The 25,410-nt window shown below is 40.9% G+C and overlaps 1 protein-coding gene across 1 annotated transcript in view; it reads left to right on the plus strand.

The window, feature by feature from the left end:
* The window catches only part of TAF1B (TATA-box binding protein associated factor, RNA polymerase I subunit B), a 92,195-nt gene extending 68,944 nt beyond the window's left edge, over positions 1-23,251 (plus strand). Inside the window, exons 12-15 of the mRNA XM_003272721.4 lie at positions 1,507-1,597; positions 7,082-7,152; positions 7,640-7,862; positions 22,647-23,251. Of these exons, the coding sequence (XP_003272769.1) occupies positions 1,507-1,597; positions 7,082-7,152; positions 7,640-7,862; positions 22,647-22,848 (587 nt within the window). The 3' untranslated portion in view covers positions 22,849-23,251. The remainder of the gene's footprint in view (positions 1-1,506; positions 1,598-7,081; positions 7,153-7,639; positions 7,863-22,646) is intronic.
* The last annotated feature ends 2,159 nt before the right edge of the window (positions 23,252-25,410 follow it).

A 25,410-nucleotide genomic window follows, 5' to 3' on the forward strand; every position in this document is an offset into this window, starting at 1 on the left:
CTTCTAGATGTTTAGTGCATTGAGGTGTAACTAATGGCCTAAGTACATCTGTCACTATTAGATTGCCAATATTTGTAAAGTGCTTAGAAGAGTATCTGGCATCTAATAAGTATTTTATAAGTGATATACAGACAAGTGAAGTGTGAGCTTCTGGAGGGAGGGATCATATCTTTTTTTTTTCTTTTACTGTATCTTTAGTGCCTAACATAGTGACTAGCCTAAGAGCAACTCAGTGAAGTGTGGTGAATATGTGAATTATTAAATTCAATTCCAGTTTCTTAATGTTCTCATTAGGATTTATGTTCATTGGTTTTAGAGGCTTGAATTTATTGGAAGCAATCAGTTTGGGTGTTCTTTCCAGAATATGTGCAAAATAAAATACTACTTTCTGTACATTGCTGATTTTGGCTTCTATGTAGAGTGAAAGGTTGAACTAGCTGTCTTCTAATATCCCCTCTAATGCTAAAAGGTGATAATTTACTATGTAGACATGTACAATAAACAGAGCACTTTGACCTGTCTCCCTGTAAGCCTCAAAATAAATCCATGCTGTCGGCAGGGCAAAGATCACTGTCATTTCTCTCTGCTCTGTGTGCTAATCACCGTCCCCTGCCCCCAGCATTGTTGATGGGGAGATTGAGGTTTAGAAAAGTTGTGATTTACTCCAGGTCAAAGAACCATGAGTTCTATTGATTACTATAGTTTTCCTCTATTCTTATAATTCTTTCGGTAGTTTCCTCTCCTCTGTGGCTGTATGGTCTACAAGGTCATATTGGATTAAACAATTATTATATTGATCAGTTGAAAAGATTTTTAGTTAGGCATGGAAAGACTGCCTTGGCCAGCAAATGATGGAGAATAATCCCTATATGGAATGAAAGAGTGAGGAGTGAGTTTTTATACTTTACTGCATTCAGTTCTGTTGTCTCTCTGACGTTTACATCTTGATCACACACTCACACCAACTGTCCAATGCAGTCCACTTTCTTACTTGTCTCTAGATTCTTTGAATTCAGATTATGAAGAATGGGAATAGGAGCTGGTGAAACTGGAAGTCTGGGTTCAGCTACTATAGTACCATTTTACACATTTATCCATCATTTGTTCCTTTATACATTTATTCATCATATTGGAACACCACCGTGTGCCAGGCACTGTGCTGGGTGTTGGGTTTGAGAGGAGGAGCAGGCCTTCTTTGTAGTGGCAAACAAAATATGTGTTCTGTTCTCAAGGAGGTAATAGTCAAGTCTAGGAAAAGCAGACATGTAAAAAGATGATTTCAGTATAATTTAGTTGGGGCTACAATATAGGTAGGATCTTGGAGGAGGGATTGACAGATTCCTCAGGAGAGTCCTGTTAGAGTAGAGAGACAATGACTCCATCCATAGATTCCAAGAGCTAGTATATAAATGTTTAGCTATGTCAATTAATGAAACTCAAATGAGCAATGTGTATTATTATAGTGTGGTTTATTTGGTTAATAATCTTGGATTTTATTTCTTTCAGATAAGCCATGGTTTGATTTCAGAAAGTGGTACCAAATTATGAAGAAAGCTTTTGATGAGAAAAAACAAAAATGGGAAGAAGCAAGGGCCAAGTATGTTCTCTTTTCTGATTTAGATGCACCTGCTTTACTTCTGTGTCTGTTACTTTACATTTGAAAGCTGAAGCTTCATCAGTATACACCGATCTGCATTGGGACTTTTTTTTCTGGAAATATTAGCCCTACACTCTAATTAACTTTTCTCTTTTTTACATTACTATTAATCAAAGTTTAGATTTTATGTGGATTTCACCAGTGTTTTTATTAATGTCCTCTTTCTGTTCCATGATCCAATGCAGGATACCACAGTATACTTTTTATAATTTAACTTTTTATAATTTGCATGAGACTTGCCTGTATTTCTAATACTCCTCCCTCTTTCCCTTTCTCAAATTTAGTCATTTCTCATCTGTGCTTCCCAATATTAGAAAGATTACAAATGTTACCTTGCAACATATGTAATTGGAATGTTCCCCCAAAACAAAGATCCCTGTGAAAATTAAAACACAGGAAAGCAAAAAGCACGTCCATTTGATTCAGCCAGTGTCACTGCCTTTCTTTGAACTGTCATTCTGATGTGGGCTCATTGTGGTAGAGTAGAGAGAGCATAAGCAGTGCTAAGTTTGAATCCTGTCTGCATTACAAGCTAGCTGTGTGCCCATGGGCCAGTTACTTAACCTTTTGTTGAGTCTGAGTCTCTTTGAGGCTTTGAAGAAAAGGGTGACATCTCTGTATTTAATGTAAATTTACAGTAATACTAATTCAACTCAGTAATTTTATATCCTTTGAGAAAAGTCAGGGTTCCCCAAATTAGTTGAAATGAGAATTTGTTCAGCCCCTATTTCTTCATCAGTAAAATAGACATAATAATGCCCACTTATATACTGTAATTAAGACCCAATTTTCCAGTATGAAAGTAGAACTAGATTATTTTTCCTCTAAATTTCAGACGGCTTTTAAATAGAAAAACAGACTCTTGGGGTGGAAAAGGCACTGTGGAGATGATCCTTTCCAAAGCAGGGAAGTGTGACAGGTTCCCTCTCAGTAGGCAGGATTGATGCACAATGAAAAAGAGGGGTGGAGGTCAATTTATCCCAACAGCCCATGGATTCCCAGGAAACCAGGCCCCCCTCCTCCTCATCAGAGAAGGAGTGGCTCTTCAGTCAGTGGCTCTCAGTGGGCACAAGAATAGCAGCAGCAATAAGAGTTTGTTATGTGTCTTAGGTCATCTTGGAGAATCAGCCTTCCTTTCTGTGGTGCTAGCTGGGGTTAGTCCTGATGGATCCTGAGGACTGGGTGCCTAGGGGCCATTCCACCCTGGTGTCTCAGTGGTGACAGGGCTTTCCTTACCCCAAGCCAGACACCAGCCTACACTTTAAACATAGCTCTTGGAGGCCCAGTTCATTATTGCAGTGTTGTATCAGTTGCACATTTAAGACTTACCGGCTTTTAGCTACTTTAGGGAATAATTTATCAGCCAAAGAAAGTAAGTCTGGTTATAAAATGGCACTTTCCAGGGAGGTACCGGGCCCAAAGGTGGAGGCTGTCGAGGGGACCCCTTTCCAAGGTCCTTCTTCCTAGAGTATGTGCTGAGGGCTGACACACACGTGCAATGTGAGTCACTGCTGAGTAATATGCGAAGCACTACCAACTGCTGCTCAGGCACAGAGCTCCGGTGTGTGATGGTCACCTGTCGGTTTCACCCTTCCCTACCCCCATGTTGACATAAATTTCTAATTTTTCTCTTTGTTTCTCTGAATATTATCATCCATGTTGTCAGATGAAAATTATGAAAACATTTTCTGTATCTAAGCAGGGGTTCCTATGCATGAGATTATGAAAACCACTAATAAACAATAGTTGAAAACCTGAAACAGCATAAGAGGCTACTTTGATGACTTCTAGCTGTTATAGAAGATGTTAAGAAGAACATGGAGAAAAATTTAAGCCTGTGCAGAAAATCCCTATGCCCTAATTGGTGTATAGTGATATCTCATTGTGGTTTTAATTTGAGTTCACTGCTAATTTTTGCCTTCCCTTTTGGGTTAGGCAGAAATTTCTTACATGTGACACCAAAAGCATGATCTATAAGAGGAAAAAAAATGGGTAAATTGGATTTCATCAGAAGTAAGAACCTCTGCTCCACAAAAGAACTTAAAAGAATAAGAAGCTACAGACTAGGAGAAATTAAATGCAAATCACATATCCATTAAAAGATTTGTATCTAGAGTATATAAAGAATTCTTAGGCAATAAGAAAAAAACTCCATTTTTTTAAATGGGCAAAATATTTGAAAAGACGTTTTATCAAAGATGATATCAAGATGACATGCGAAAAGATGTTTAACATCATTAATAGGGAAATGCAAATTAAAACGACAATGACATATCATTATATACCAATTAGAATGGTTCAAAACAAAACAAAAACAAAAACTGATCATTCCAAGTGTGGGAATTCAAAATGGTGCAGCTAGTTTGAAAAGTTGGCAGTTTCTCAAAGTTAAACATACATTTATTATGTTATCCAGTGTTTTTCACTCCTAGATATTTACCCTAGTGAAATGGAAACAAGCTCACACAAAAATCTGCATAGGAATGTTTCTAATGGTTTCATTCATAATTGCCAAAAACTAGCAACAAACCACATGTTCTTCAACTGGTGACTGGCTAAACTGTTATATCCGTACAGTGGAATACCATTTAGCAGTACAGACTTCTGATGCATCCAGCAATATGAGTGAATCTTAAATGCATTATGCTACGTGAAAGACTCAAAAGGTTACTTATGCTATGATTCCATTTATATGACATTCTGGAAAAAGCTAAACTATAAGGACAGAAAAACAGACCAGTAGTTGCCTGAGATCAAGGGTTGACTGTCAAGGGATGTGGGAGATATTTTGGAGTAATGGAACTGTCCTGCATAGTAATTGTGATGAGTACACACATGCAACACTGTATGTGTTTGTCAGTGCTAGCAGAACTACACTGAAAAGAGTAAATTTTACTGAATGTAAATTATAGCTTAATTTTTAAAAACGAGGAAACATGCAGACAGACAAGAGAGAAGTATATGGATAACATCTAGCTGGAAAACATGGTTTGTGATGTGTCTCTTTTTGTAGTTTTATGTAATGAGAAAAGGCAGGCAAGGTAAAGTCAATTTTGGAAGAAGCTTTCATTTCAGGTATCTAAACAGAGTATTTTTATTTTGGATCACCTTTCCCATTCTTGGGGTGTATCACCCCAAGGACATCATAGTGCTTTCTTGATCTGTGGCATGATTGCCACTTGTATAGGCATTTACTGTAAACGCATAAGAAACTTCTATTTAGATTAGGTATTCACAAGGAATGTTTAGCAGTGAGTGTGCCCAGGGATTGGGATTAGACTGTTTAGGGAACTTCTTTATCCTTTGAGATTTTATTATTTAAGAAAATTAATAGCAAAAAAATATATTTTAAAGAATCACTAACTCATTTACCATAACATTAAATGACAAACTCTCTGATATATTTTAAATGTGGTATGTATGGTTCACTAAAGTTTAGTTTCACATGATTTTCAGGAAACCGTCTCCTGTATAACATTAATTACATCTCTACTGCTACCTAATGATTAGAAAAATGTCCTTTTTTTCTTTTTTTTTTTTTTTTTTTTTTTGAGATGGATTTTTGCTCTTGTTGCCCAGGCTGGAGTGCTGGAGTGCAATGACACGATCTTGGCTCACCGCAACTTCCGCCTCCCGGGTTCAAGCAGTTCTGCCTCAGCCTCCCAGGTAGCTGAGATTACAGGCATGTGCCACCATGCCCGACTAATTTTGTATTTACTAAAGAGACGGGGTTTCTCCATGTTGGTCAGGCTGGTCTCAAACTCCCAACCTCAGGTGATCCTCCCGCTTCGGCCTCCCAAACTGCTGGGATTACAGGCATGAGTCACTGCACCCGACTCCTTTCTGTTCTTAACATTTAATATCATTGCAGAAATTCAAAATAAAAAGTCAACGTCTGTTTTATGTATAGTCATGATTTTACTGACTTGATCAAGTATTTTTTAAAATTCTTGAAAAACTCAGTTCTTAAATCGGTTAAAATGATTATTTGCTAAATGATATTACTAAAATATTGTTAAAAATGTGTGCTTTTATATACGTATTACTTCCTAGTATTAAAAATAAATGGTGAGAAATTATTATAGGTACTACAGATTTTAAAAATATTTGTATTTCTGGCTTCCTATTTTTAATCTGTTTTTCTGGAAAGTTCACAGATATTTCTTGAGTATGTACTAGCGAGGCACTTTGTCAAGTACTAAATAATAATTCTAATTATTGTATAGGATTTAAAGAACCAGTACATACGTTATCTGATTCTCAGAATAACCCTGTGAAAGTAGAGGATAAGTTTAGAGATGCTAAATTCATTTCTTTGTTCATTTATTCATCCAATTATTCTTCAACAAATGTTTAAGTGAGTTCCTACTATCTACCACTCCCTAACAACACTAGGGGCCTAAGGATGGCTGAGACAGTCTCTGCCTTTGAGAACCTCCATAATTTGTCATTCAAGGTCATACCACCAGAAAGTGGTGGAGCCAGGTCTTCTGATTCAATACTCTTTCTTGTTGCCACAGTGTCTTTCAAAATAAGAAAACGGCCTGGGATCAAGAAGAAGGTGGATTTTTAAAATTATTATAAGTTGTGAAAGTCCTCTGCTCTAGGGAACACAGAAATAATGAAAATGAGACTAAGAATAAATATTGTTGTCTTTGTTCCAGAGCAGCAGTGTCTGCTTGGCAAAGTTTAGCAACAGCCACTAGAACCAGAAATAGAACATGTCACTTCCTTTTGGATTCTGGAACTGATCACCCTAATCTGTAGGAACCTTAGATGGCTCTTAGTGTTTGTCCTGGAGGAAACCCCAAGAGCCAGAGCAATCCAGGATCCCCATTTTACAGTGGAAACTCCCTGGCCGCCCTTCCCTTGGCAAGAATAGGCTGAGTCGGGACAGGGACTACTGGGACTGTGTCATCCTGGAATCCAGTCTTTTCCTCTCCTTTACACCAGGAATAGAACAGATTTCCTGGCATTAGGTGCCAGAGAGACGCATTTACTGTTCACTCTGTGTAAGTTATCAGAATCAGAAGTACTACTAACAACTCTCAGTAAAAAGGCATTGGGACAAAGGCAATGAGGAACAGTCATTTCTGAGGTGGCTTCACTTTATGAGAATGAGCAGCAGGGGAAATTTATGGTGAAGGAAACCGTTTCTATGTTTCTTGTATAATTAATAGCATCTTCAAGATGTCACAGCATCTGGGTGGCTTTTGAGAGGAGCACACCATTCTCTTGGCCTGGGCTCTTGGTCAGTGGTTCCTTCTAGGGCCTCAGTTCAATAGACAATATAGACATGTGCCAATAGGCCATTCTAAGCCAGAACTATCACGAAATATCAGAAATCTCAGATAGTGCTTCAGGCAATGTGTTTATGTCCGTTTCATCTCCATCCTGCTCCAGCTGTTTCTTTACCTTGTACAGGTACCTGTGGAAAAGTGAAAAGCCACTCTACTACTCATTTGTCGACAAACCAGTAGCATATAAAAAAAGAGGTAAGTCAAATTTTGTCTTGTTAATATGAAGTAGCAACACAGTTGTAGAAAAATTAAATATCTGGACTTGAAATGTTGAATGCTTAAGTTTTTTACTTTTTTTAAACAAATGTTCCAGGGCACGTGTACATCCAAAGGAGCATCATGCTCTGCAAGAAATCTCTGCAGGAATCTACTTCAGGAACTTGCCATTCTTCAAAACAGAGCCTCAGTTCCTGCCAAAATCTAAAATCCTAAATTGTTACGATTTTGGGAATTCTTTGCTTATAGAATTCCTTTTAGACTGTACATTCTTTTTGAAGTAGGGTTTCCCCCATGCATCTCATCCAGTTTCATTTTCCCTTAACGTTATCCTGTTACATTACCGTGGTACATCTGCCAAAACTAAGGAACCAATATTGGTACATTCCTATCAAGTAAATTCCAGGCTTTATTTGTGATTTAACATTACTTGTTATTTTGTTTCCTTTTTTTTCTCCATTTCCAGAAATGGTGGTGAATCTACAGAAACAATTTAGCACACTGGTTGATTCAACAGCAACTGCTGGAAAAAAAAGCCCTTCAAGTTTTCAGTTCAACTGGACTGAAGAAGACACTGATAGAACGTGTTTCCATGGACACAGCCTTCAGGGAGTCCTGAAAGAGAAAGGCCAATCACTGCTAACTAAGAATTCATTATATTGGCTTAGTACACAGAAATTCTGCAGATGGTAATCAATGCTTTTAGAAAAAGTCACATATAATTGAAGTAGTTGACTGTATAAGAGCCAGATAGGTTTTTTGTTGGAATTAGAAGCTGGTGAGCTTAAAGTCACGAAAATCAGAATTATACATTGAGTCTTGTGTAAGAGTTCTAGGAAAGCTGGTAAAAATCAAGAAAGAGGATACAGGGCAATTAGCACAAACTATCCCCTCTAGCTAAATTAACCTGCAGTGTGGCAGGCAGGCAATAGAAGTGGCTGTAAATGCTGATCAGGAGAATGTGCTGTATTTTTTAGTACATGTCACTTCTCTGAGTCAGTTACCTTTATCATGTCTTTCTACCTCTTAATACTTCCTTAAGTATTTCCTAAAAATAAGGATATTCTCTTAAGTGACCACAGTACAGTTATCAAACTCAGGAAACAATATTGATACGATACCTTTATCTCACCCACAGTCCATATTCCAATTTTCTCATTAGATCCCCAGTGTCCTTTTATAGCAGGATCAAGTTCAGGAATAGGTATGGCATTGATTGATTTTCTCTCTTTGGTCTCCTTTAATCTGATTGTCCCTCAGCCTTTCTTTGTCTTTCATGACATTGGCCTGTATTTTTTAGAAATGTCAGTGATGTTACACAATGTTTCTGAGTATGGTTGTGATGGTTCCTCATGTTTAGATTCAGGTTCTGCATCTCTGGCCAAAACAAGTGCTGTGTCCTCCTCAGGGTATCATTTCTCAGGGTATGGCGTCTGGAGACTGGGGGGATCCATTTGCCCCTCAGGTGTTAATAGTGATCACCCAGTCAAGGTGCTGTGTGGTTCTTCCACAGTGTAGTTGCTATGTTTCCCCTTACAACTAATAAAAAATCTGCAGGGAGATACTGGGCCAGTGAAATACTCTGATCTTCATTCAACATTGTCCCCTTGATTTCATGTTTTATGTTCTGTCCTCATATCTGTCGAGTGTGGGCATGTGAAGTCTAGAAAACAACACGCGCTTTTATCGTTATTGGGTCTGGATAAAGTAGGACTAAAGATGGGAAGCTGCATTAAGGAGAGGAATTGGTGTAGGACATAGTGGAAAACTTGTGTGTCTAAATAGTAAGACACAGGCTTTTGACTTCATCAGGTTTAATTAATGATCGGCTCTCTGGCATACTGGCTCTTAGACTTCCGGCTTAGTAATAGGCTGCCTTCTTATTTTTGCTTTATTTTTTCAGAAGAGTTATATATTCCCTATGAAAGGTAGATATTGGAATAATACAGTGTAAATTCTTGTTTAAGTAATTTATGAGGTCTTGCTGTGTCACCCAGGCTGGAGTGCAGTGGCACGATAATGGCTCACCGCAGCCTCAACTTCCTGGGCTTGAGCAATCCTCCCACCTCAGCCTTCCAAGTAGCTGGAACTACAGGTGTGCACCACCACACCCAGCTAATTTTTTATTTTTTGCAGAGACGAGGGTCTCCCTGTGCTGCCCAGGTTGGTCTCAAATGCCTGAGCTCAAGCAGTCCTCCTGCCCCAGCCTCCCAAAGTGCTGGGATTACAGGTGTGAGCCACTGTGCCCAGCCATCTATTTTCATATGACTCAGAAAATTTCCTCAGGCAATTTTCCTCAGATAGTGAAGAACATATTACTCCCCAGAGCACATTCGTTTTTCTTTAATTGTACTGAAAATCAACTCCAAAAGTATTTTTTGAGTACTTGAAAAAAATAAGTCATTATCCTAAGTCCTAGATAGATAGAAAGGTAACTCAGGAAGTTTGTTTTCCAAGTCCACTTGAAGAGAAGACTTTTTTAATAAGAGTATGTTTTCCCCACTTTCCTTCTGTAGTGTCTTAATAGCTGTAGAGAGGAGTATATGGATTAAAAATTACAGAGATAATCAGTGGGGTATACAGGTTGTTTACTATAAAATTCTTTCAACTTTGCTGCATGATTGAAATTTTTTCTAATAAAGTTGAAGAGAAAAACTAAAGAGATTCAGGCTATGCCATAAATTTTTTTCCTCCTTGCCTATTTTAACTTTTACTTCTGTTTTATATAATAATAGCAAAAAGGCCATTCAATAAAATAGTTCTGTGACTCTTAAGTTACTTTATCTTTCAATGTCTTCCTGTTAAAAATAAAAAGACTAGACTAATATTCCCTCACTAAAGTTTTCAGTAATTAACGTGTGAAAAATAAAAGCATAAAGGCTTTTCTCATTGTGACTATATTTAAAGTAATCTCATCCCCATATTGACATAGAAATTGCCCAAGAGGAAATTTTCTAGTAGCTAAGAGGCCTTGCTATAGAATCATAGAATCGGGCTGTTTCTATCCTAAGTCTGCCACTTGCTAATTGTAGGAAAGTTACTCACTTCTCTACAACTGTGCTGACCCAGTTGTAAATGTGGGGATAATACTGATCTTTTCCTCTTCTCAAAACCTTCAGTGGCTCCCATCTCATTGAAAGGAAGACCCAAAAAACATTGTGGAGCCACCACAGCCCTCTTGACCTTCCCTTTGCTGTCCCCTGACCTCCCTGCTGTCACCCTGTGTTCAGAGTGACCTCCCAGCTGCTCCTTGAACTTACCAGACACTCCCCACATGGGCCTTTGTACCTGCTGTGCCTCCTGCCTAGAATGCTTTTTCCCCCATGTGTCCACATGGGCTCACTTCTTTCAGGGTTTTGCTCAAATTTCACTTCCTTGGAGAGGTTTTTCTTAGCCATCCTGCCTAAAATAGCTCCAGTCATTCCCCCAACACCCCTCATTATTCTGTGTCCCCTGGCCTATTTCATTTTTCTTTGTAGTTTTCATCACTATTTAATGGAATATATTATTATATATTTATTTTGCTTATTCATCCATCTCCCCACACTAGAATGTAAGGGCCTTGAGAATGTAAGGACTACTAGAATGTAAGGACTCTGTTTTATTTAATGAAAAATCCCAGCGGCTAGACCAGGGCCTAGCACAGACTAGGTGCCCACCAAGTATTTATTGAATGAATGAATGGAAAATAGGGCCTGCCCCAAGTTCTTGTGAGAATTGAATGAGGTATTTGATGTGTGTCACACAATAAGTACTCAATCAAACATAAGTATGACCATTATTATTTTAAACAGAGTTAATTTTCTGTTAACGAATGTTGTTTCCTGGTCTGGGCTTGGTGGCTCCACCTGTAATCCTAGCACTTACGGAGGCTAAGGCAGGCGGATCACTTGAGGCCAGGAGTTCGAGACGAACCTAGCCAACATGGCAAAACCCTGCCTCTACTAAAAATACAAAATTAGCTAACAGGGTGAAACCCCGTCTCTACTAAAAATACAAAAAATTAGCCGGGCGTGTTGGCGGGCGCCTGTAGTCCCAGCTACTCGGGAGGCTGAGGCAGGAGAATGGCGTGAACCCCGGGAGGCGGAGCTTGCAGTGAGCCGAGATCGCGCCACTGCACTCCAGCCTGGGGGACAGAGCAAGACTCCGTCTCAAAAAAAAAAAAAAAAAAAAAAAAAAAATACAAAATTAGCCGGGTGTGGTGGTGCACATCTATAATCTACTCAGGAGGCTGAGGCATGAGAATCACTTGAAGCCGGGAGGCATTGGTTGCAGTGAGCTGAGCGCACACCACTGCACTCTAGCCTGGGCGACAGAGCGAGACTCCATCTCAAAAAAAAAAAAAAATTATTTCTTAAGTTGGTATCAATCAAAGATCATTGAACTGTAGAAAATACAGTGGGAGATGATAAAATGAAGTTGTCTATATTAAGATTTGCTGCTTTAAAAAAAAGTTGAGCTGCATCTACAATGATTAAGGAGTGGCAATGTTGGCCGGGCATGGTGGCTCACACCTGTAATCCCAGCACTTTGGGAGGCCAAGGCGGGCAGATCACCTGAGGTCTGGAGTTCGAGACCAGCCTGACCAACATGGAGAAACCCCCGTCTCTACTAAAAATACAAAATTAGCCGGATGTGGTGGCACATGCCTATAATCCCAGCTACTTGGCAGGCTGAGGCAGGACAATCACTTGAACCCAGGAGGTGGAGGTTGCAGTGAGCCAAGATCACGCCATTGCACTCCAGCCTGGGCAACAAGAGCGAAACTCTGTCTCAAAAAAAAAAAAAAAAAAAAATTGATTTAAGAGTGGCACTGCTTAATAGCAGCCACAGGGAAAGGCCAGAACCCCAACCCAGGGTCAGCTGCATGTCTGAGGTAATCGATTACTTTGCATTGGTCATGTCAATGATTTTCAGATTTTATCCTGAAGAGAAGAAAGAGTTGTAGTCCCCAGTGAAGAATGCTTGCCCACAACTCCAAGTGAAGACATGGTGTGCCACGCCCTGCCTCCTCCAGCTGCAGAGTTGGTCCTGAGCAGCTTATGTCGTGATCCCTACCTTTGTGCTTTTTCACAGGGCATGAGGGTGGATTGTGGATTATCTCAGATTTAATACTGCAGTATAATGCAGTGAGTTTTACATTGAGTTTAGTATAGTCAGCAATGCAACTGCTGAGATTTTTTTCTCTGCATGAAGTATAAAACTGAATTCTAACTGTATGAAGTTTCAGTGATACCATGACTTTAGGCACCAAACTTATCTGTCAACCTTACCTGTTCAAGACCAGAGCCCAGAACTGCAGAGGAAGCAAAAAAGGCTTCAGCTGGGCAGTAAAAATGCCACAGAGACCGTGACTAAAACTCAGCCTTTTTTCTCAGAGAGCCCCTTAACCCCTCGCTCAGAGCCCCTGATTCTGCCCTTAGGCTGAGTTGTCTGATTTCCAAACTCCTCATCATCAAAGAAACAAAAGGAGAGGTCCGAGAAGCTCTCTGCTGATAGGCATCTTGACGGCAAACATAAATGACACCCTTTGACAACAATAGGGGAGCCAGCATCAGAATCCAAAGCAGACAGCTCCAGTCGCAGAGCCTGAAGTTCATGGCTCCATGCCACTAAATAAGGGGACCACATCCCTGCTTCAGCACAGCACGTATCCCAAGACACGAAGGCTGTGTGCCTTCGTGGTGGGTTTTATTAGCATGTTTTCTAATGTTTCTACAATAAAAACAGGCAACTGTAATAATATCATTGTAAAGGCTAAAATATGCTGAATATGCTCTAAGACAACCATTGAAAATGGTTACAATGAAAAGTGATGCTTATGAGAGCAAATATTTAGCTATGTAGAGAATTTTGTTAGGCAGAAGGACCCATTTCTGAGGGTTCAGAAGAAACAAAACATTTGCTGTAAAATTGTGAGAACACTCAGAGCTTGGGAACTAAGCAGAGAAAGGCCACAAGAGTACTTCAGGTATGGGAGGCTGTTTATTCTTCCTAGCTGAGGCAGAGTTAACAATTTCAATGAATTGAAATGCCCTTACTATTCCTCCAATTGTTGTAACAGTTGGCTAGGTCAGAAGACCTGACTTCTTGTAGGTGGTGGCCGTGACCTCCCTGGGAGTCCCACAGATGAGGCAGAGCAGTGGTCTTTAGTTGTATTCCACAGGAAATGGAGGTGCTTTGGCTGCCCCACAAAAATGTGATTTTAATTTTTAAAAAATTATTTTTGACTATTTTTTTAAACTTTAGTGAAAAAACAGTACTCAGGCCGGGCAGGGTGGCTCACACCTGTAATCCCAGCACTTTGGGAGGCCGAGGTGGGTGGATTACGAGGTCAGGAGATCGAGACCATCCTGGCCAACATGGTGAAACCCCGTCTCTACTAAAATACAAAAAATTAGCTGGGCGTGGTGGTGCATGCCTGTAGTCCCAGCTACTCAGGAGGCTGAGGCAGGGCAATCACTTGAACTCGGGAGTTGGAGGTTGCCGTCAGCCGAGATTGCAGCACTGCACTCCAGCCTGGTGACAGAGCGAGACTCAGTCTCAAAAATAAATAAATAAAAAGTACTCAAATATGTCATATGCTTAGCTTAGGCAGGTGTGGTGGCACATGTCTGTAGTCCCGGCGACTTGAAAGTCTGAGGTGGGAGAATCACTTGAGGCCAGGAGTTTGAGTCTGTGATGTGCAATGACTGTGACTGTGTATAGCCACAGCACTCCAGCCTGGGCATAGTGAGACCCTGTCTCTTAAAAATACATATCTCTAAGCCGGGCACAGTGGCTCACGCCTGTAATCCCAGCACTTTGGGAGGCTGAGGTGGGCAGATCAGTTGAGGTCAGGAATTCATGACCAGCCTGGCCAACATGGCGAATCACCATCTCTACTAAAAATACAAAAATTAGCCTGGTGTGGAGGGGCACACCTCCCAGCTACTTGGGAGACTAAGGCACAAGAATTGCTTGAACCTGGGACCCAGCTACTTGGGAGACTAAGGCACAAGAATCGCTTGAACCTGGGAGACGGAAGTTGCAGTGAGCTGAGATCGCATCACTGCACTCCAGCCTGGGTGACAGAGTGAGACTCCATCTCAAAAAAAAAAAAAAAAAAAGTGTAAGTACTGTTATTTTTTTCCATTTTACAGATGAGAGAACCAAGAGTAGTTATCCATAGTCACAGCTGATGGGTGGCAGAGGGTTTTGTTTGGTTGGTTGATTGGTTTTGGGTTTTTTTGTTTTGGGGTGTTTGTTTGTTTGTTTTTTGAGACAGAAGCTCGTTCTGTCGCACAGGCTGGAGTGCAGTGACACAATCTTGGCTCACTCCGATCTCCCCGGGTTCAAGCGATTCTTGTGCCTCAGCCTCCCAAGTGGCTCCTGCTACAGACATGCGCTACCACCCCTGGCTAATTTTTGTATTTTTAGTAGAGACGGGGTTTCATCATGTTAGTCAGGCTGGTCTCGAACTCCTGACCTCATGATCCGCCCGCCTCGGCCTTCTAAAGTGCTGGGATTATAGGCATGAACCACTGTGCCCAACCAAGTGGCAGAGTTTTATGGTGCAAACATAGACATTCAGGAATTTAGGGCCATATATGTTATGTAAGTCATAATATCTCAATGTTTATAGCTTCTATATGTTATTTATTTACTTGCTTTTTAAAGTTTATAATGGGAAATTTCTGGTATACTCAGAAGTAGAGTAGTATAAAGAACCCCCCCGCCTCTGTCACTCAACCTCAGCAACTGTGACATGGCAAGACTTGCTTCACCCAGGCTCCAGCTTACTCTACCCCTCTGCCCCCCATTATTTGGAAGCAGATCTGAAACATCATATTTTTTAAAGTAAAACTGTAATACCATTAATCAGATATAAAAAATGAATAGTAATTTCTTAATATTATCCAATATGCAGTCAGTGATTAGATTTTCCCAATTGTCATGTAATTTTTTAAACGAGTTTAACTCAGAATCCAAATCAGGCCCATATATTGCAAGTGGTTGACATGGCTCGTAAGTGTTTCAGTTCTTAAGGCCCCCCCTCTTTATCTCTCTCTCTTTTTTCTTCTTACAATGTACTTATTGAGTAATCCTGGTCATGTGTCCCATACAATTTCTTGTAGTCCAGATTTTGCATATAGACAGTGCCATATGATGCCATCTAACCTCTTCTTCTATCCCTGGATAGCCTATATGTTGACGTAGTTAGTTTGAGATTGGCAGTTATGGCCGGGCACAATGGCTCATGCCTGTAATCTGAACACTGTGGGAGGCCGAGGTGGGTGGATCACCTGGGGTCAGGAGTTTGAGACCAGACTGGCCAACATGGTGAAACCCCATCTCTACTAAAAATACAAAAATTAGCTGGGCATGGTGGTGCATGACTGTAGTCCCAGCTACTTGGGAGGCTGAGCAGGAGAATCGCTTGAACCTGGGAGGCGGAGGTTGCAGTCAGCAGGGTGAGATTCTGTCTCAAAAAAAAAAAAAGAGATTGGCAGTTAGCATTAGAGATTTGATCAGATTCAGGTTTAACTTATTTTTTTATATACTTTAAGTTCTAGGGTACATGTGCATAACGTACAGGTTTGTTACATAGATACATGTGCCATGTTGGTTTGCTGTACCCATCAACTGGTCATTTAGGTATTTCTCCTAATGTCGTTGCTCCCCCTGCCCCCCACCCCACGACAGGCCCCAGTGTGTGATGTTCCCTGCCCTGTGTCCAAGTGTTCTCGTTGTTCAATTCCCACTTATGAGTGAGAACATATGGTGTTTGGTTTTCTGTCCTTGTGATAGTTTGCTCAGAATGATGGTTTCTAGCCTCATCCATGTCCCTGCAAAGGACATGAACTCATCCTTTTTTATAGCTGCATAGTATTCCATGGTGTATATGTGCCACATTTTCTTAATCCAGTCTATCATTGATGGACATTTGGGTTGGTTCCAAGTCTTTGCTATTGTGAATAGTGCCGCAGCAAACATACGTGTGTGTATGTCTCTATAATAGCATGATTTATAATCCTATGGGTATACACTCAGTAAGGGGGTCACTGGGTCAAACGGTATTTCTAGTTCTAGATCCTTGAGGAATTGCCACACTGACTTTCACAATGGTTGAACTAGTTTACACTCCCACCAACAGTGTAAAAGCGTTCCTGTTTTTTCACATCCTCTCCAGCACCTGTTGTTTCCTGACTTTTTAATGATTGCCATTCTAACTGGTGTGAGGTGGTATCTCATTGTGGTTTTGATTTGCATTTCTCTGATGACCAGTGATGATGAGCATTTTTTCATGTGTCTCTTGGCTGCATAAATGCCTTCTTTTGAGAAGTGTCTGTTCATATCCTTTGCTCACTTTTTGATGGGGTTGTTTTTTTTCTTGTAAATTTGTTTAAGTTCTTTGTAGATTCTGGATATTAGCCCTTTGTCAGATAGGTAGATTGAAAAAATTTTCTCCCATTCTGTAGGTTGTTCACTCTGATGGTAGTTTCTTTTGCTGTGCAGCTCATTAGTTTAATTAGATCTCATTTGTCTATTTTGGCTTTCATTGCTATTGCTTTTCGTGTTTTAGACATGAAGTCCTTGCCCATGCCTCTATGTCCTGAATGGTATTGCCTAGGCTTTCTTCTAGGGTTTTTATGGTTTTAGGTCTAACATTTAAGTCTTTAACCCATCTTGAATTAATTTTTGTATAAGGTGTAAGGAAGGAATCCAGTTTCAGCTTTCTACATATGGATAGCCAGTTTTTCCAGCACCGTTTATTAAATAGGGAATCCTTTCCCCATTTCTTGTTTTTGTCAGGTTTGTCAAAGATCAGATGGTTGTAGATGTGTGGTGTTATTTCTGAGGGCTCTGTTTTGTTCCATTGGTCTGTATGTCTGTTTTGGTACCAGTACCATGCTGTTTTGGTTCCTGTAGCCTTGTAGTATAATTTGAAGTCAGGTAGTGTAATGCCTCCAGCTTTGTTCTTTTTGCTTAGGATTGTTTTGGCAATGCGGGCTCTTTTTTGGTTCCATATGAACTTTAATTTTTTCCAATTCTGTGAAGAAAGTCATTGGCGGCTTGATGGGGATGGCATTGAATCTATAAATTACCTTAAGCAGCATGGCCATTTTCACGATATTGATTGTTCCTATACATGACCATGGAATGTTCTTCCATTTGTTTGTGTCCTCTTTTATTTCGTTGAGCAGTGGTTTGTAGTTCTCCTTGAAGAGGTCCTTCACATCTCTTGTAAGTTGGATTCCTAGGTGTTTTATTCTTTTTGTAGCAATTGTGAATGGAAGTTCACTCATGATTTAGCTCTCTGTTTGTCTGCTATTGGTGTAAAGGAGTGCTTGTGATTTTTGCACATTGATTTTGTATCCTGAGACTTTGCTGAAGTTGCTTATCAGCTTAAGGAGATTTTGGGCTGAGATGATGGGGTTTTCTGAATATGTAATCATGTCATCTGCAAACAGGGACAATTTGACTTCCTCTTTTCCTAATTGAATACCTTTTATTTCTTTCTCCTGCCTGATTGCCCTGGCCAGAACTTCCAACACTATGTTGAATAAGAGTGATGAGAGAGGGCATCCCTGTCTTGTGCCAGTTTTCAAAGGGAATGCTTCCAGTTTTTGCCCATTCGGTATGATATTGGCTGTGGGTTTCTCATAAATATCTCTTATTGTTTTGAGATATGTTCCATCAGTACCTAGTTTATTCGGAGTTTTTAGCATGAAGGGCTGTTGAATTTTGTCGAAGGCCTTTTCTGCATCTGTTGAGATAATCATATGGTTTTGTCATTGGTTCTGTTTTTTGACGTTGTTGTTGTTGTTTTTGTTTTTGTTTGTTTTTTGTTTTTTTTGAGATGGAGTCTCGCTCTGTCGCCCAGGCTGTAGTGCAGTGGCATGATCTCGGCTGACTGCAGCCTCCACCTCCCGGGTTCACGCCATTCTCCGGCCTCAGCCTCCTGAGTAGCTGGGACTACAGGCGCCCACCACCACACCCTGCTAATTTTTTGTATTTTTAGTAGAGACGGAGTTTCACCATGTTAGCCAGGATGATCTCGATCTCCTGACCTCATGATCCACCCACGTCAGCCTCCCAAAGTGCTGGGTTTACAGGCATGAGCCACCATGCCTGGCCTTTGGTTCTGTTTATGTGATGGATTACGTTTATTGATTTGCGTATGTTGAACCAGCCTTGCATCCCAGGGATGAAGCCAACTTGATCGTGGTGGATAAGCTTTTTGATGTGCTGCTGGATTCGGTTTGCCAGTATTTTAATTGAGGATTTTTGCATCGATGTTCCACAAGGATATTGATCTAAAATTCTCTTTTTTCGTTGTGTCTCTGCCAGGCTTTGGTATCAGGATGATGCTGGCCTCATAAAAATGAGTTAGAGAGGATTCCCTCTTTTTCTATTGATTGGAATAGTTTCAGAAGGAATGGTACCAGCTCCTCTTTGTACCTGTGGTAGAATTCAGCTGTGAATCTGTCTGGTCCTGGACTTTTTTTGGTTGGTAAGCTATTAATTATTGCCTCAATTTCAGAGCCTGTTAATTGGTCTATTCAGAGATTCAACTTCTTCCTGGTTTAGTCTTGGAAGGGTGTATGTGTCTAGGAATTTATCCATTTCTTCTAGATTTTCTAGTTTATTTGCATAGAGTTGTTTATAGTATTCTCTGATGGTAGTTTGTATTTCTGTGGGATCGGTGGTGATATCCCCTTTATCACTGCATCTATTTGATTCTTCTCTTTTCTTCTTTATTAGTCTTGTTAGTGGTCTATCAATTTTGCTCATCTTTTCAAAAAACCAGCTCCCGGATTCATTGATTTTTTTAAGGGTTTTTTTGTGTCTTTATCTCCTTCAGTTCTGCTCTGATCTTAGTTATGTCTTGCCTTCTGCTAGCTTTTGAATTTGTTTGCTCTTGCTTCTCTAATTCTTTTAATTGTGATGTTAAGATGTCGATTTTAGGTCTTTCCTGCTTTCTCTTGTGGGCATTTAGTACTGTAAACTTACCTCTACACACTGCTTTAAATGTGTCCCAGAGATTCAGGTATGTTGTGTCTTTGTTCTCATTGGTTTCAAAGAACATCTTTATTTCTGCCTTCATTTCGTTATTTACCCAGTAGTCATTCAGGAGCAGGTTGTTCAATTTCCAAGTAGTTGTGCGGTTTTGAGTGAGTTTCTTAATCCTGAGTTCTAATTTGATTGCACTGTGGTCTGAGAGACAGTTTGTTTTCATTTCTGTTCTTTTACATTTGCTGAGGAGTGCTTTACTTCCAACTATGTGGTCAATTTTGGAGTAAGTGCGATGTGGTGCTGAGAAGAATGTATATTCTGTTGATTTGGGGTGGAGAGTTCTGTAGATGTCTATTGGGTCCACTTGGTGCAGAGCTGAGTACAAGTCCTGGATATCTATCCTTGTTAACCTTCTGTCTTGTTAATCTAATATTGACAGTGGGGTGTTAAAGTCTCCCATTATTATTGTCTAAGTCTTTGTAGGTCACTAAGGACTTGCTTTATGAATCTGGGTGCTCCTGTATTGGGTATATATATTTAGGATAGTTAGCTCTTCTTGTTGAATTGATCCCTTTACCATTATGTAATGGCCTTCTTTGTCTCTTTTGATCTTTGTTGGTTTAAAGTCTGTTTTATCAGAGACTAGGATTGCAACCCATGCTATTTTTGCCTTCCATTTGCTTGATAGATCTTCCTCCATCCCTTTTTTTTGAGCCCATGTGTGTCTCTGCACGTGAGATGGGTCTCCTGAACACAGCACACTGATGGGTCTTGACTCTTTAACCAATTTGCCAGTCTTTATCTTTTAATTGGGGCATTTAGCCCATTTACATTTAAGGTTAATATTGTTATGTGTGAATTTGATCCTGCCATTATGATGTTAGCTGGTTATTTTGCCTATTAGTTGATGCAGTTTCTTCCTAGCATTGATGGTCTTTACAATTTGGCATGTTTTTGCAGTGGCTGGTACCAGTTGTTCCTTTCCATGTTTAGTGCTTCCTTCAGGAGCTCTTGTAGGGCAGGCCTGGTGGTGACAAAATCTCTCAGCATTTGCTTGTCTGTAAAGGATTTTATTTCTCCTTCACTTACGAAGCTTAGTTTGGCTGGATATGAAATTCTGGGTTGAAAATTCTTTAAGAATGTTGAATATTGGCCCCCACTGTCTTCTGGCTTGTAGAGTTTCTGCTGAGAGATCTACTATTAGTGTGATGGGCTTCCCTTTGTGGGTAACCCAACCTTTCTCTCTGACTGCCCTTAACATTTTTTCCTTCATTTCAACTTTGGTGAATCTGACAATTTTGTGTCTTGGGGTTGCTCTTCTCGAGGAGTATCTTTGTGGTGTTCTCTGTATTTCCTGAAGTTGAATGTTGGCCTGCCTTGCTAGGTTGGGGAAGTTCTCCTGGATAATATCCTGCAGAGTGTTTTCCAACTTCGTTCCATTCTCCCTGTCACTTTCAGGTACACTAATCAAATGTAGATTTGGTCTTTTCACATAGTCCCATATTTCTTGGAGGCTTTGTTTCTTTTTACTCTTTTTTTCTCTAAACTTCTCTTCTCACTTTATTTCATTAATTTGATCTTCATCACTGATACCCTTTCTTGCACTTGATCGAATTGGCTTTTGAAGCTTGTGCATGCGTCACGTAGTTCTCGTGCCATGATTTTCAGCTCCATCTGGTCATTTAAGGTCTTCTCTACACTGTTTATGCTAGTTAGCCATTCATCTAATCTTTTTTCAAGGTTTTTAGCTTCCCTGCGATGGGTTCGAACATCTTCCTTTAGCTCAGAAAAGTTTATTACCGACCTTCTGAAGCCTACTTCTGTCAGCTCATCAAAGTCATTCTCCATCCAGCTTTGTTCCGTTGCTGGCGAGGAGCTGTAATCCTTTGGAGGAGAAGAAGTGCTCCAGTTTTTAGAATTTTCAGCTTTTCTGCTCTGGTTTCTCCCCACCTTTGTGGTTTTATTTACCTTTGGTCTTTGATGTTGGTGACCTACAGATGAGGTTTTGGTGTGGATGTCCTTTTTGTTGATGTTGATGCTACTCCTTTCTGTTTGTTAGTTTTCCTTCTAACAGTCAGGTCCCTGAGCTGCAGGTCTGTTGGAGTTTGCTGGAGGTCCACTCCAGACCCTGTTTGCCTGGGTATCACCAGTGGAGGCTGCAGAACAGCAAATATTGCAGAGCAGCAAATATTGCCAGAGCAGCAAATATGGCTGCCTGATCCTTCCTCTGGAAGCTTTGTCCCAGGGGGCACCTACCTGTATGAGGTGTCAGTCGGCCCCTACTGGGAGGTGTCTCCCAGTTAGGCTACACAGGGGTCAAGGACCCACCTGAGGAGGCAGTCTGTCTGTTCTCAGAGCTCAAACACCATGCTGGGAGAACCACTGCTTTCTTCAGAGCTGTCAGACAGGGACATTTAAGTCTGCAGAAGTTTCTGCTGCCTTTTGTTCAGCTATGCACTGCCCCCAGAGGTGGAGTTTACAGAGGCAGCAGGCCTTGCTGAGCTGCAGTGGGCTCTGCCCAGTTCAAGCTTCCTGGCCACTTTGTTTACCTACTTAAGCCTCAGCAATGGCGGATGCCCCTCCCCCTGCCAGGCTGCTGCCTCCCAGGTTGATCTCAGACTGCTGCACTAGCAGTGAGCAAGGCTCTGTGGGCGAGGGACCAGCTGAGCCAGGCTTGGGATATAATCTCCTGGTGTGCCGTTTGCTAAGACCGTTGAAAAAGCACAGTATTTGGGCGAGAGCGTCCCAATTTTCCAGGTACAGTCTGTCACGGCTTCCCTTGGCTAGGAAAGGGAAATCCCTTCCCAGGTGAGGCGATGCCCCGCCCTGCTTTGGCTTGCCCTCCATGTGCTGCACCCACTGTCCAACCAGTCCCAATGAGATGAACCAGGTACCTCAGTTGGAAATGCAGAAATTGCCCATCTTCTGCATCGATCATGCTGGGAGCTGCAGACCAGAACTGTTCCTGTTCAGCCATCTTGTAACGGAAGCCTTTACTATTTTAAAATAATGGAAATGGCTTGGTAAACTCTTCTTTCACAATACATATAGTATTGCAAGCTACATTATAAAGTCTAGTGTCTTATTTTGGGTGGAAGTCGGGGATTATTTGTTTAGTTTGTTTTAGAAATATGTTCAGAATCTCTCCCTGTGTGCTTTTGTTTGCCTTGACCATGGTAAGAAGGTGGAGTGGTGGCCCGTCTGGAGTGAAGAAACTTTGAGCAGAGAGTTGAAGGACCAGCTCCTAGCACCACATGTGGCCCTTGTGTGGTGGCCATGGACAGTGTGAACATGTTTTCCTTTGTGCAGTTAAGGAGTTAACAAATTCTTCTAAGTCTCCTTCCAGCTCAGGGTCCTGTTTTAAGCCTAACCATATATATTTGCTAAGTTATTTGGGGGGATGTTCAGGGGTTAGTGTGTGCATTTCTTGGTTACCATCTAAAGAGAAATTCTTTTTTCTTTTTCCCTTCTAGCTATTGTACACACGTGACAACTTACGAAGAATCAAATTATTCTCTGAGTTATCAGTTTATACTAAGTCTCTTCTCCTTCCTGCTCAGAATAAAGACTTCCCTTCTCCATGAAGAAGTGAGCTTGGTTGAGAAGAAACTTTTTGAGAAAAAATACAGTGTAACAAAAAAGAAATCAAAATCCAAGAAAGTGAGACGACATTGAGAAAATGAAATAGAAACTTTCCGGAAAAATATTTTAATAGTGATAGTAACGTCAGATTTTAATGTAACATTCCAGAGAATTGTGGAAAATACTGCATATATATGTATAGACTCTGACACATATTTACATATATATCAAGTGCGCTTAGAAAAATGTATATTGTAAAGCAAGTGAGCTTTCATTTTATTTTTCAGAGTATGAATATTCTAAGAGAAAGTTAAAACAATAGTAAATTGTATAATTGTATGCAGAAATGTATACTCATTGTATTTTAAAGCTAAATTTATTTTTGAAACTAGATCCCTTCCTTATTCTTTATACCCCAGAGTAAATCCCAGATGGATCAAAGATCTAAACATAATCTTTCATATGTAAAAATATAAAAGTATTAGTAGAAAACAAATATGAATGCTTTGATGATCTTGGAATGGCAAAGTCAATTTTTGCAGCATATGGTGGACAAAGGAATAATTTCTTTAATGTATCAATAGCTCTTGCAAAGCAAAGGAAAAAAGCAAACTGAGTAAGGAATATGAAAAATTAGTTTTCTGTCCGGGCGCGGTGGCTCACGCTTGTAATCCCAGCACTTTGGGAGGCCGAGACGGGCAGATCATGAGGTCAGGAGATCGAGGCCATCCTGGCTAACATGGTGAAACCCTGTCTCTACTAAAAAAAAAAAATACAAAAAATTAGCCGGGCACGGTGGCGGGTGCCTGTAGTCCCAGCTACTCGGGCGGCTGAGGCAGGAGAATGGCGTGAACCCGGGAGGTGGAGCTTGCAATGAGCCGAGATTGCGCCACTGCACTCCAGCCTGGGTGACAGAGCGAGGCTCCGTCTCAAAAAAAAAAAAAACAAAAAGAGAAAAATTAGTTTTCTGAAGGCCAAGCCAAAAAACATGATAGGATACTCGACCTCACTTATACTCAAGAAATACAAATTGAAAGGAATACTGTTGCCCACATATTGGATTGGCAAAGATTATAAAGATGTATAAAACCTGGTATGGACATTGGAAAATCAGGCATCCTTGTTCTGAGTTCATTTATGCATGCAACAGATAGCAACTCAGGCATATTCTGAGCACTGGGGATACAGCACTGAACAAGACCCCCACCTTTAAAGATCGTAGGTTCCAACTGGGTGGAAGCTGATAGTAAAAATAGATATAATTTTGGGGGGAATTAAGTACAATGAAGAAAAAGCAGGAAAAGATAAATGGCAAGGTAGGCCATTTTATAAAGGGTGGCTGAGGGAGGATCCTCTGGGGTAGTGGCGTTCGAGCAGAGACCAACTTGCCTGGAACACGGTAGCATGAGCAGCCATGCGGCCATCCAGGGGGAGGTCAGCCCAGGCAGAGGAAAGACGTGCAGAGGCTCTGAGCAGGGGCATGCTGGATGCAGTCAAGGACTGGCAAGGTGTCCAGAGTGGCTGGAGCACTGTGGTTAAAGGAGAGAGGGAGAGCAGATGGGCAGATGGGATGGTAGAGGTTGCTCTGAGGTCATGGTAAGGATGACCTTACCATGGTTGACTTTTATCTCAAATGTCACAGGAAGCCACTGGAAATTTTTAAACAAAAGAAGGATGTGATCCAATGTATATCATAAAAGTATCACTGACTACTCTGATGAGTACACTGTAGTGGGGATGTGGGCAGTGGTTAGAGAGCTCATTTTGAATTGAATATATTTTGTTACTCTACTTGTTTCACTTATTGTAAGGTTTTCTTTTTTCTTTTCTTTTTTTTTTTTTTTTTTTTGAGACAGGGTCTCACTGTGTCGCCCAGGCTGGAGTGCAGTGGTGTGACCTTGGCTCACTGCAGCTTTGACTCCCCGGCTCAAATGCTCCTCCTGAGGCTAAGTAGCTGAGGCCACAGGCATGTGCCATCATATCCAGCTAAATTTTTTATTTTTCGTAGAGACAGAGGTCTCACTGTGTTGCCTAGGCTAGTCTTGAAATTCTCGGCTCAAGTGATCCTCCCGCCTCAGCCTCCCAAAGTGCTGGGATTATAGGTATGAGCCACCACGCCTGGCTGACTACAACTTTTAATATTTTTTAATTTTTGTAACTTTTTTTTTTTTTTTTTGAGACAGAGTCTTGCTCTTTCGCTCAGGCTGGAGTGCAGTGGTGCGATCTCGGCTCACTGCAAGCTCTGCCTCCCGGCTTCACGCCATTCTCCTGCCTCAGCCTCCCGAGTAGCTGGGACTACAGGAGCCCACCACCACACCGGCTAATTTTTGAATTTTTAGTAGAGACGGGGTTTCACCATGTTAGCCAGGATGGTCTCTTATCTCCTGACCTCATGATCCACCCACCTCGGCCTCCCAAAGTGCTGGGATTACAGGCATAAGCCACCGTGCCTGGCCTAATTTTTGTAACTTTTTATAATGAGACTTATACAATGATTTAAATTATATACAGGGTACTCAGCCAGCACAAAGCTGTGGTGAGATTTGGGGCCAGGTCTCCAACTCCAGATTCCAAACCACATTTAAAAAAAAAAATCACCTGCAGACTGCCTATAGCTTTAACAGTCTCTGTGTCCCCTTCATTCACATCCTTATG

Source organism: Nomascus leucogenys, chromosome 19 (genome assembly GCF_006542625.1).
Source record: "Nomascus leucogenys isolate Asia chromosome 19, Asia_NLE_v1, whole genome shotgun sequence".
NCBI classification, from domain to species: Eukaryota; Metazoa; Chordata; class Mammalia; order Primates; family Hylobatidae; genus Nomascus; species Nomascus leucogenys.